A 13,400-nucleotide genomic window follows, 5' to 3' on the forward strand; every position below is an offset into this window, starting at 1 on the left:
TGTCATGTTCTACACTGTGTGAATCTTCCCACCTTAAGTAGGAATACTTCCAGTAATCTCCTCAAGGATTCATTTAATTACAGGCAAAAGGTAAATTTCTGTCATGATTGATTTGATGGGCAGAATTTTTTCCCACAGGCTTTGGGACCCTGCCACCTGGGTCAAAGTGGAGTCAGAATTTATGGACTGTGTGGGGAACAGTCACCCAGCTGCAATTTTCCCCGAATTGGCCAATTAGTGGCCAGAGGGTGGGCTTACATCCAATTAAGGAGGGTGAGCGGGCTCTCAAATCTGGAGGGCGAATAGGAGGCCCTGCAGCACTGAAGAAGCAGCAGACTGCCTTTTCAGGCAGAAGAGAGCAAGGGCACTCCAAGATGGAGGCACCCTCTACAACTTTTTAACTTCAAAATTTAAAAAAGCCCTTAGCAGTCAGGACAACGTTGTGGATGGGGAACCCCTTCATAGGGTGACTTGCAGCTACAGCTGAAGCCAAGCAGGCAGAGAAGGCCTTGAAACCTGCCCGGAGCACTGGCACTCCTGTCTGCCACCTCCAGGTAGCTACGCTGTTCCCTGATGTCTCTAGGGACCTGGAGGTTGACTGGAAAATTCCAGCTGGCCTCCAACAATAGGCTTTAATAGGCCTTTAACAAGCTGAATTGGCTAGCTGCTGCTTGTGAGCGGGTAGCCCTGTCACTGCTCCCCCTCCTTCCAATCTGCTGGGAAACCAGCCCACCCACCCCCAGTCTTGCCCCCATCCCAGTAGACATAGGTGTTTAGTACTTGAAAAATATTAGAATTTCATAAAAGAAAAACACTATATATAAAAAAAAAATTGTGAATTTTCATGTATTTGGAGATTTTCCAAGGCATAATAGGCTTGAACAGAAAGTTTCAGCAAGGCAATCTCTGCTTATCTGGAGACTGGAAAATGTGCAAGCCTGTGGGGGAAGGACATCTCACCTCTCCTGAGTTCCATTCTAAAAATGCATTCATTCTCCGGAGTTCAGATACATAAGGTCGGCCCGGGGGGTGGGTGGAGGGGGTCACCTGTACAGTGAAAAATGTTTTAAATGGTTTAATCTGCGCAAAGGCAGGAAGGTTCTGGATTCTGTAAAATGTTCCTTTCTATCTTATTCTATGAGTCACCTACAGACGTGGAAGGTGAGTCTCTGTTTGAAAGCACTGGCTCGTAAACGTTCTACACAGTTATCCATCCTCACCTCACGGCTAACGTGCATTTTGTTACTACTTTTAAGCTCTGCAGCTGAACAGCAACTTATCAGACTGTGTGCATTGCATGGAAGCAGACCAATGACCAAGCAAAGCTTTAGATGCAAGAGATTTGAAAATGAAGTGGAAAAGCAGCTCTACTGTGCGAATACCAATGCTCGCAGCACAGTCAAAGAGCAGCTCGCAACGATGATCCAAAACCCTTGAAGCACTGTCTGTTAAGTGTGAGCTCAGGCATACAACAACCCTATTTACAGAAATGGGGTTCCAATCAGGTCTATACTGAATGAAAGAGACCATACCCCTTTTGATAGCTGAGGTAGACCCTAATTCAACTGTCATTTTCTTTTCTGTCTAACACCTGTCATAGCCTGGACAGTTCCAGGCTGTTGTTGTCATTATTAGCAACTTATGGGCATAATCCTCCCTGTGTGCTCATCGAGCCTCACCATACTATCCTCCTCCCCTGGCCCACTCATTCCCCAGAGCTTCTAAACCTGGAAGTCCTTAACTGCCTCAGTCTTTCTTTTAAAACCCAAGCTTGGTGTCCCCTAACCACTGATTGCATCTTTTAAAAAGAGTTCTGATGACCCATACAGGCAGAAAACATTAACCTGTTTTTCCTCTTTACAGGTGACCACTGACCAACTGTGTCTTTACAGCAATTTCTGTTCTTATTTCACTATTTGTATCTTTGCCCCTATTCCTTAAACTGTGCTTTACCTTTCTCAATCCAAAAAGAAAACGTCCAGTCTTGCTACAAGCAGCAGAATGGATATGAAGAGTGCTCGTTTTGTCAAAACGTTATCGTTGGGTTTCCAAAATCCTGCACTTCAGCATCCAAACTAAATAATCACCAAATCCACGTGTGTTAATAAAGGATACCTATTGCTTTCCAGAGGTTCCTTAAGCCTCAGTTCAAAGCTATCAGTTTTACTCAACAAATCATTTCAAATACTTCAGTGATCACGAAGTTTAATTTTGTTGCCAGAAGCTGTGTAGGAATGCAAGTAAAAATGTTAGCTTGATTGGATTCAGTCCCTCCAAGTATATTTAATAGATTGTAGCCTTTACATTTCTGACTGTTGAGATTAGTTCAAGAGAATTTTCATGTGCCTTTGATATCCAGGCTGTTTAAATCATTGGAAAGGATGCAGTTTCTTAAGGAAAAGCTCTGGTGTGAATTAAAATCCATAATGCACTCAGTGATGAGCAGCAGGTGGTGCATTGAAGTTGTACTCGAAATCCTCCTCTGCCTGCTCTCAATTTCAATTGGCTCTGGTGCAAATAGACAATCCAAAGTTAAGCTGATGTTATTATACAATTTTCCATCCTTTAGCTTCAGTATGAATTCATCATTTCTTTTTTTGTACAGGACAGTAATTATCTTGATCCATTAATTATCCTGATGTCCCATCATGATCTTCCTGAAAGTATGCATTTCTTGGGATTAAATCCTTGCTGTTATCTTATAATCACAAGCTTCTTGCTGCATAAGGGATAAGGAGGCAAGACATCAACCTCACTTACTTGAGAACTTACTCCAAAAATACTTTATTTGCAATGATTTAAGCTAACTTTGCGACTTCACTCAGGACAAAACAATGCTTGAAAATGTTTTGTAATAGTGGTCTTTACAAATGAGGATGGCCTTGGAAAAAATAAATTTTAAAAGTAACTAATGACCTTTAACGCGCCAGGCCTCTATTTTGGATCACACCTCCGAGTTCCTTGATGCTTTTTGCCAATTCACCATTTGTTAACTTTCAAAAATGATGGCCAGTATCCTTTGAGGGCTTATAACAGGCCACATACATTAATAGGCTTTAGCAGATTTACTTGATGACATAGGTGCATACATGTCAGATCACGTGCATTGAAAAGTGTGTTCTCCAGTGTTCTCTCCGCCTTGCCTGAAGCCATTGCCATATGCCAAGGCCCAGTTCCACAGGCGTCAGCATTCCTCCAGTCCTTCATTCAACCGGCTAAGCATCATGTATGAGCCTTGAGTAAGTGTCGGCAGGTAATTCAATTATGGAAGTCAATGCAGTGGAACCTAATCTTTCTCTCACCTAACAGCCCACACATTATTACCAGCAGAATCACTAAACAACAATCTGCAGAAAGAACCACACCCTATTTTCCTCTTCTTAGCCCACTGGCTAAATCATAGAGATCCAACGGCCAACTCAGCAGGAACTGGGGATGAAATCTGCGATTTTCCTGGTCTGTATAGCTCAGGTGGTCCACTTATCCACTCAGCCAGGTCGCTTCAGCCTTTTGGTTGTATAAAAGTTTGCTTTCTTCCAAATCAAGCATACACTTAATGAGATCAATTTCCATATAAGTGTTGGCCTTATTTGCCAGTCCAATTACTGCAATGCTAAGACCACAGATTCAAATTTGGCAATTTTTTATCGGGCTATCAAGTGGTTCCCAATTTTTTTGTTTTGTTTTTCTCTCCATTTTAATTTTTGGTCACTTACTGATCTTCAAAAAATGAGTTGTATCCATTTTGGACAAGTCATATATTTTTTCATTCCAGTCTGTATTCAATGTTCCATTAAAAAGATATTTTCTGTTGGCCCTGACCTAAAACAGCTCTACCTTGACTCTGCTTTTAGTCACTATTAATTAAGTTCAAGTAGCGTCTGGGGCTGATGATATGGTCCTGGTATTCTAGAAGTAGGGGTATCGCTGTTTGGATGCTGCAGGCACCGGTAGCTCTATATGAGATCAGCTCCTTTGCATAACATGCAAAGCAAAGGTCCACATCTTCAGGCACCAGCAGCTTTTAAAGAGCTACTGGTGCCTTCAAGTTGTCATAATACCCAAAGGCAGAACGGCAGAACAAGATGACAAAATGCAACCATCGAAAGTACAGCATTGCAGCACTGCAGGAGCTGCTCGAGAGAATGGTGCTCCTTTCTGAGGAAATCCTACCCTTCTGTAGTGCAGCCAAGCCTGATGCTGTAGTCAACCGACATCAAGACCTATGAATTTCCAGCAGAGGCTGTTGGCTGGACACTGGAGCAGGAATGCTCCGTAATCCAGGACGACTGAGTTATTGCATCTACATTCACCCTGCTGAGATTAACAAACTCTGCACAGACCAGAGATCAAACCTGGGACCTTCCTGGTCTGCACAGCTGAGAGTTTTGAAGAGTTTTTATTTAAGTGTTTATATTAATAATGGAGATCAATATCGGTGATCTCTAAAAGAATTGCTGGAATATTAGCGTTTATTCCACTGTGCATATAGTGAAATCTTCAATTGGTTGATCTGAGGAGCACAGAATTCCCTGAATTAGCTGGTAATCAAAGGGTTAAACATAAATAGTATATTAAGAATATATCATCCCAGAATCTACCTCAAGTGTTTATTTGACTTCTGGCAAGTTAAATTTGTCTGGCTCACTTGAGACACGAGAAAGACATAAGAGGAAACTTCAATGACAGAGGAAATAAAAGCCAGACGGCAGAGTCTGTGGCTTCACACAATATACTGATTCACCATTCAGTGACAACACTCGAATTAGAGGGCAGAGTATCACTAGCATCTGCAAGGAGTTGCATCTCTGAAAGCCTCAATTGACACATGTCTGATGGCTTTACTGATGAAACAAGCCAGAAAAGTAGCTATTAATAGAAATGGATGCCAGACTGCGCACAATGTGTTCTGGGTCTGAGCTCTGTCAGACCTGAGTAAGATACTTTTCTATAAAAAGGGAGCGGAGAAAGCAAAACTAAATAAAATCAGACAACATTATCCTCTCCTCCAACTACCCCGCCACAGCAGAAGCAGTCTCTCATGTCCCGTTATGGTCTGGTATAGAGAGACACTGTCAGATACCAGGCTCATGTCTGTTCTCCATGGTCTCAGATAGGCTATGCCATGTGATATTAGGCGGCCTGAGAGGGCGAAGAAAGGATAATCTACAAAAAATAGCATTAAGCAGTAACTTCCACACAGAATTCACCAAGCACACTGAAACTGAATGTTTTGTACAAAGTGTTTCCCTCAATATCCTCTCATTCAACTCCAAACTGCAATAAGTGCTGAAAGGCCAAAAATACATTATGGACAAGAACAGTATAACAAGTATTTTGCCTCACCAGAAAGTTGTGGTTTGTTAACCTAGCTAGTCTCAGTGCTTGTAACTGGCATGACTTCATGCTGCAGCTTAAATGGAAACAGTGCATTTATGCCAACTTGCAATCTACTTTTGGCACATTTAGACTGCACTGGAAGTATTAAAAACAGAGTACATGCACGCAGGCCATTGCTACAAAACAGCTGCCCGCTAATAGCTTGATTTTCTTTTACATTTTGGGGTGCTCATGCATTAAATATAAAGCTCAAGTTATCACACTAATGCTTGAATTAACACAGTGCTTCAAGGTTTGTCCACGGCTGGAGCAAGCTTGGTGTAATGGTGAGTTCACTCACACTGTGTCGGTAGAAGGGATCAACTTTTGTTGGGTATTTGTCAAACTGCAAAGGAATCAAAGCACGTAAAACAAGTTATGGTGTGTTAACACAGATTCGTTCCCGTTGCCATGGCTACTCAAGTGTGCTGTTTAAAAACAATGTGACACACTGAACTGGAGCTACAAGTGTCAGATATTATAACCCACATGAAATAAAATAAATCAAGCTCATGGTTAACATGCTGTCTTGGTTTATATATTTTAACAGATCCATAGTCGGCACTGTGCAAATTCTGTATTTCACAAGATTTTACATCAAACTTCTGTTAAAAAATATTAAAGACATAGTACGTTCAAGGGTACTATTGATATGTAACCTGGGGTATTCTTGCTTCTGTGCTCGCCAGTGTACAACTTTTTGTCTATTCACTATAATGGGCAGAAAATCTCAGGCTGGCGAATGCAAAGTAAGAAACCAAGGCCATAGCATTTATTTTTTTGGAGGGAATGGGAGGTTTTTTATTTCTCCTCTTCCCATGTTCACTTCATGATCTCCTCACTACAATTTGGCCAAGTAAGTAAACTTCTTTCATGCCTCCAACAGTCCCATTCTTGGTCTGGCTTCTAGAAGTTTCTTCTTTTAGATGACATGCCCTCGTCATTTCCTCTCCCTCAAAGACAGTGTCTAGTTTTCTGTCACTCCCTCTATCCTCCTCAACAGCAAGGCAGAGATACAGAAATAGCTCACTGCATGGGAAATCGCAGGGTGTGAATCCAGGTCCCACCATTCCCTGGGCAGTATGATGCTCCACCATTCCATGCAGTTTGTTTTTAACAGAATATCGCTCTTATATGTGACAAAATTACAGTCAGGAGTTGGATGATGCTAAGAAAAAAAAGACCCAGGAATTTTCAGATTATATAATCACGGTGTAAAAATTCATTAACATTCAGATCAACATATTTTCAGCTTCAAAGCATCATGAGGAAGATCAGGCTGACTCCGTCAAAGCTAAGGAGAATATCCTGCAATCCAAGGGGTTAACATGGTAACGCTACATAAAGATGTCAAACTGGGTAGGAATTTAACTTCCACATAAATGTGTAGGATTTCAGGTTCAAAACTGAAACTGCTTTCTCAAAGAGACTGCATTCGTTTTTCTTCATCTGTCCCAAATTAACCATCCACATGTTACTGACCTTCTCAATGGGTTCTGTGTAGGTTGTTTAAAAAAAATTACAGTGCTCCAAATAACTAGTGACCAATATAACCTATACATTTTAGTGGATTCAATCTGCTTACATTTCTGCAGCCTCACAAAAAACATGTCAAATTTCAGGCTCTGAAATTTTTCCTTTTTAACAATTCACCCTTTTAGTCAAACAGAAAGGGACAGTGTCTTCAAAACTGTAATAAATACAAATGCTCTTCACCATGAAGGAAAAGCTGAATAAAGTATATAATGACAATTATTTGGACTAAGTCTCTGCAAGAGGCATGCTTATTGCTATTCTTGTATCTGTAAAACCAACGATGAGCTGCCATAAACACAACATTATTAAAAACAGGCTAAATAAAGGTTTAAAAATGAATTGAATGGGACCCTATTTACAATGAAGGCTCCAAACCAAATATATTACTGAAACGCTGCATGGATCTCACTTTTATTTTAGAAATGAACAAATTTGCATTTATATATATCTTATCACATCTCCAGGATGTCCCAAAGTGTTTCATGCTTAATTAATTACTACTGAAGTACAGTTACTTCCATTTTTAAGCCATTGTGGCAGCCAATTTGCACTAAGCAAGATCTGGCAAGCAGCATTGAGTAAAGTGACCAGTTAAACTGGTATAGATGGTGTTGGCTGTCAGCAGAATGCTGGCCAGGGCACCGGGAGAACTCTCCATCATAGACAGATGAAGCTTCAGGTTAATGTACTATTCAAAAGATAGCACGCCCCAAAAATGCAGCATTTCTCCATATTATAGCCTAGATTACATGCTCAATCCTGGAGTGTGGCTTGAACCTACAACCTTCTGACTCAGAAGTGAAAGTGTTATCAACTGAGCCAAGCTGACCAACAACATGCAATGAACGAATAACAGGCTGAACTTTCCTCCACTGTATAGCCTGAGCTCCTTGAGCATAGCGGCAAATAATGAAGAGAAATGGGGCAGGGAGATTTACCATTGCCCTACAATTATCGCAACCCCCATTTTATCCCTCTTCCCTGCCTTCCACTTCAAAAGTAATCTGGAAGCCAATGATTTCCATCAATACATCCCTATAGCGGCCCAGAGATGAGCTTTCTGGTATTCCTCATGCTTTTCTTCACCTCCTGAGCTCAGTCACTTCACCAGACAGTCTGGCTTGGCTGAGAAATGGCCTTATTCAGCCACAGAAAAGGGCAGAATGCAAACAGAAATTAAAGCTGAGATTCAAAGCACAGCTTCTCTGAAAGACACTTTGGAGCTCTACTAATAATTATACTCTCATTTATGTGGTGAAATATAACCCATGTATAAGGTTGTCTCAGTAAGAGTAACCAAATAAGGCTCTTCATTTTGAGCACAAACCTCTTTATGATCACTGTCAACATTGTCTTTGTGAGACAGCTATGCCAGCTTTATGCATTTCCTGTCCATTAGCCCAAGCAGGTATGAACTCACCGAATTCACAAGCACCACAGAAGGCAAATGTGAGTGTCATGTTATGTGAAATCAAACTCATAACTGGGTCCTTGTGAAGTTCGAGCTGCAGCCATCCCACTCAGCTGCCACTCTCATCTCTTCAAGTCCAGAACCAAGATACATTGCAATTCTTCAAATGCAGAGAATTCATGGCATTTTACATACAAAAGCTCTGTGTTGTCTTGCAAAGGAACTCAAGATGCAAACAGGGGTAACAATGTATGGCAGCATACAACTGCTGCTATGGCAACGATGCTAGGCCAATGCACAAAAAGATCTTTTACGATATTGAGGATGCATTATTGAAACTTTGCACAAAATGTGTTTCTATTTCTATCGTCCAATCGGGTGCCTTGTTTGAGTGCATTAATGGTTTCTTGATCGCAATCCAGAAGTTTGCGATGACATCTGTTTCTGCTAGGGAATCCCATCTCCCAGAAGCACATACTGGAAATTTGCGTACCTGATTTTTCTACCATTTAAAACCAATGCTCAGAAAACTTTGAGCAATTCATGTCCAAATTTCCAATATGCACTAAAAGTAGCTGAGGTTCCCTGCCAGATGCACAGGCAGACAATTACCCCGTGGTCTTAAATTCACAATTACACAAGTATTTGAAGAAAGCTGGAAATGAGCCTCTCGTTATAAATTGCTCTAATTAGCATAAAGGAAACAAAGTACTTATGGCTCAATTATCAAGATTGGCTACTAATTGCATACAAAATCGTTGGTACAAATAGTTTTGACTCTGCTGACAAATAGTTACGGTGGTTCACAAGGATCAGAATAGCACAAGCGATATAAGGGGAATAGAGTTGTTGTGTTCTACTTATCCTCACATTTCTGCCTTGGGTACGCACCATGGGTGGTGCAGGAGTTGGCATAATAGCTGTTGGTGGGATGGTGTGCGGAAACGGCGCAAACGTGTGCTGATGAGTGTGCTGATGGGTATGCTGGTGTTGATGCTGGTGGAACTCCGCTCGCATGTAGGGTGGTGGTCCCAGAGAGGCCCCTCGGTCGGCGCTTTGAGAGGCCAAAAATCGAGTGTTCAGCTCTTGCCGTAGAAGTTCTTGTTCTGCAGGAGACAGATAAACATTGTGAAGAGTCATGCACTGCTCAAATGCCACAATTTATAATACACAGAATGGATGGAAATATCCTGCAGACTATTATCAAATGGGCAGCACAGTGGCGCAGTGGTTAGCACCGCAGCCTCACAGCTCCAGCGACACGGGTTCAATTCTAGGTACTGCCTGTGCGGAGTTTGCAAGTTCTCCCTGTGACTGCGTGGGTTTTCGCCGGGTGCTCCGGTTTCCTCCCACAGCCAAAGACTTGCAGGTTGATGGGTAAATTGGCCATTATAAATTGCCCCCAGTATAGGTAGGTGGTAGGGGAATATAGGGAAGGTGGAGATGTGGTAGGAATATGGGATTAGTGTAGGATTAGTATAAATGGGTGGTTGATGGTCGGCATAGACTCGGTGGGCCGAAGGGCTGTATCTCTAAATAAAAAAATAAAATGCTCCATAAACTGCAATTCAGTTAAGATCATATAATGATGAGACTCAGCAACACATTCGTAGAGAAAACCTCAGAGCTGTCACAAAGTTGCAACTCAATATTGTATACACATATTGCATATATCAGCAGATATCAGAAAGTGAAAATGTCTGCACATATTTACAAATCCTGCATATGGCTCGCACATCCTGTCCACAAATATTACTTTCTGGGACAGTTTTTGTGACATTTCTAATGGCAATTTCCAATGTAAGCATTCTTAACAGGATGCAGCAGGTAAATGTTTTACAATGGGAAAATCCTGTATATACATTTTGCCATCACAGTTGTAATGGAAAAGCAGACAGCCTGTATAGTGCTGGGCTGTACAATGTGCATCTGATTGATCCAGCCCCGTTTCTGCTGGCTGGGTTAGGTTAAAATTGGGACTAAAAATATACTTCCAGGAACCAGATCACAAAACATCAAAATTGGTGGTATCAGAGGAAATTGAAGACTAATGTTGGCATATGTGGGAAACCACCTGTCCCCCCCACCCTCCAACCTCCCCTGCCCAAAGTGCAATCAGGTCCATTTCCCCCCCCTCCCCTCAATGCTGGCATACACCAGGAAAATAATTTCCCCCTGGGCTTCGGAACCCCAACAACAGGGTCAAATGGGGGTCAGAAGGACGCACTGTGTGGGAATTACGCAATGGTCTTCCCCGAATTGTCCAATTAGTCATCACAGGGCAGGCTTGTCGTCCAAAAACAATGGGCGGGCTCTTGAAGGTGGAGGGCCAATCTGAAGCCCTCCAGCTCAGAAGACATAGCAGGCTGCCTTTTCAGGTGAAAGATAGGGGCCTCAAGATGGACTCCCCCTCTCTCTTAAATTTTAAAATGTTAAATATAAAAATCTTCTCAGCAGCTGGACCACCAGTGTGGAGGGGGAACTGCTGAATCCAGGCAGGGAGAACTTAAAGCCTACCGAGAGTATTGGCCCCCCATTCTGCCACCAGGAGGCAGCTTGCAGGGGGCCTGGAGACCAGCTGGAAAATTCTGGTTCCCAGGCATTGACAATAAATAAAGAAGCTGTGAAAGGGATGACTTAGCTGTAAGGTAACAACTGTTGAACACAAAGGGCAGGATTCTCCTACTGGGCTCTGGGACACCAATGTCTGGACCAAATGGGGGTCCCGAGCCCACGCTTGCTGGGATACAGACGAGGGAAGCTATTTTCCCAGAGGCAGCCTCCTAATTGGCTGCCTTCAAGCTTGCTGTCCAATGAAGGAAGGCAGGCGGTCACCTGATGCTGCCAGCCGAATCACAGGAGGCATAAATATAATTAAATATTTTAGAGAGGTGAAGCAGGCCGGCCCCTCCGATCAGTGGGCGAACCCCTCCTGTGCCAGCACTGCGCTGCATGTGTGACCTTTGTTGCCAGTGGCCCCCTCCTCAGGGGATGAAGCCTTTGGAGCCGATGGCTCCCCGGATTGCACCTCCATTAAGCCGACAGCATCCGCAAGGATGAGGGGGGAGATGTGGCTGGTCCGCCAGCAGCAGAATGCCAGTGAGCGCTCTAAATGGACCCTAATAGGAGCCTTAAATAAGCAGACAGGCTGTCCGGTAGCGGGAATTAATCGGGGAGTCAGCCCAACGCAGCTCCCCGATTAAATACCGGCTGCCTCGCCTCCAGTCTCACCACCCTGCAGCCACAAAAATTCTGCCCAAAGAAGCAGCATTTTCCATGTCCAATCCACCTGATTATTCATGGAAAGGTTAGTTTTGATTTCTGCGGACTCCTTCCAAACTAAGTCTTTTTTTATTCGTTCATGGGATGTGGGCGTTGCTGGCTCGGACAGTGGCTAGCCACCTTCTTGAACTGCTGGTCACAGTGCTGTTAGGAAGGGAGTTCCAGGATTTTGACCCAGCGACAGTGAAGGGATGGCGATTTATTGTCAAGTCAGGATGGCGTAGGGCTTGGAGGGGAACTTGCAGGTAGGTGGTGTTCCCATGCATCTGCTCCAGTTGTCCTTCTAGGTGGTTGAGGTCACGGATTTGGAAGGTGCTGTCAAAGGAGCCTTGATGCGTTGCTGCAGTGCATCTTGTAGATGATGCACACTGCTGCCACTGTGCGTCGGTGGTGGAGGGAGTGAATGTTTGTGGATGGGGTGCCAATCAAGTGGGCTGCTTTGTCCTGGATGTTGCAGCTGCACCAATCCAAACAGTTCTATTAGAATGAAGGGTATGTAGGTAGTTTGATCTTAGAGTAGGTTAAAGGGTCGGCACAACATCGTAGGCTGAAGGGCCTGTACTGTGCTGTACTGTTCTATGTTCTAAGTGGAGAGTATTCCATCACATTCCAGACCTGCGTCTTGTAGATGGTGGACAGGCTTTGGGGAGTCAGGAGGTGAGTTACTCACTGCAGGATTCCTAGCCTCTGACATGCTCTGTAGCCAGGGCATTTATATGGCTACTCCAGTTTAGTTTCTGGTCAATGGTAACCCCCAGGATGTTGATTGTGGGGGATTCATTGATCATAATGCCATTGAATGTCAAGGGGAGACGGTTAGATTCCCTCTTATTGGTACGTGTGTGGTGCGAATGTTACTTGCCAGTTATTAGCCCAAGCCTGGATATTGTCTAGGTCTTGCTGCAGTTCTCCACGGACTTCTTCAGTATCTGAGCAGTCGCAAATTGTGCTGAACATTGTGCAATCATCAGTGAACATCCCCACATCTGACCTTATGATTGAAGGAAGGTCATTGATGAAGCAGCTGAAGATAGTTGGGCCCTAGGAGACTACCCTGAGGAACTCCTGCAGTGATGACCTGGAGCTGAGATGAGTGACCTCCAACAACCACAATCATGTTCCTTTGAGCTAGGTATGACTCCAACCAGCGGAGAGTTTTCTCCCCGATTCCCATTGGTGCTAACACCTTTTTCGTGGTCAAAAATTTCTCCCAATTTCCATAAGCTGAAAAACCAAACCCACATTGCCTTGAGTCACTATACTGCATCTAAACAAGATTTGATCTTCACTCCTCTAATTTTGGCCTCTTGAGCATCCCTGACTTTGATCACTTCATCATTGGTGGCCATGTATTCATCTGCCTTGGCTCTAAGCTCAGGTCTACCCTTCCTAAGGTCTCTCCACCACACTTTCCTCCTTTATGACACTCATTAAAACCCAAGATTTTGGGCATCTGCCCTAATACCTCCTTATGTGACTCAGTGTCCTACTTTGTTCTGTATTGCTCCTGTGAAGTGCCTTGGGACATTTTATTACATTAAAGGCGTTACATAAATAGAAGTTGTCGTGGTGGTGTGCAAGCTTTCTGACTGATTTATACAACCTAACACCCAATTTATGCGGACTAACTGCAGAACAAAATAAAACAACCAGTCATGGAAAAATAATGAGGTTTATAAAAGTCATCATTGGATCAGGTCGGCACACAATGCAATTCACACTCTTCAAGATATGGCAAATTTGTACAGTAACGATATGACTACACCTGTATCTACTCCTACACTGTACATAG

The 13,400-nt window shown here is 43.2% G+C and overlaps 1 protein-coding gene across 6 annotated transcripts in view; it reads right to left on the reverse strand.

Moving 5' to 3' along the window:
- Window positions 1-13,400, reverse strand: part of auts2a (activator of transcription and developmental regulator AUTS2 a) — a 1,290,268-nt gene that overhangs the window by 66,695 nt on the left and 1,210,173 nt on the right. For 3 of the 6 annotated variants that reach the window (XM_068010284.1, XM_068010283.1, XM_068010282.1), the window contains exons 9-10: window positions 9,197-9,432; window positions 5,681-5,725 (exon numbers count right to left, since the gene is read on the reverse strand). In XM_068010284.1, the coding sequence (XP_067866385.1) occupies window positions 5,681-5,725; window positions 9,197-9,432 (281 nt within the window). The remainder of the gene's footprint in view (window positions 1-5,680; window positions 5,726-9,196; window positions 9,433-13,400) is intronic. The other 3 variants (XM_068010285.1, XM_068010287.1, XM_068010286.1) reach the window with 2 other exon arrangements.

This window comes from Heterodontus francisci, chromosome 30, assembly GCF_036365525.1.
Source record: "Heterodontus francisci isolate sHetFra1 chromosome 30, sHetFra1.hap1, whole genome shotgun sequence".
Classification (NCBI taxonomy): domain Eukaryota; kingdom Metazoa; phylum Chordata; class Chondrichthyes; order Heterodontiformes; family Heterodontidae; genus Heterodontus; species Heterodontus francisci.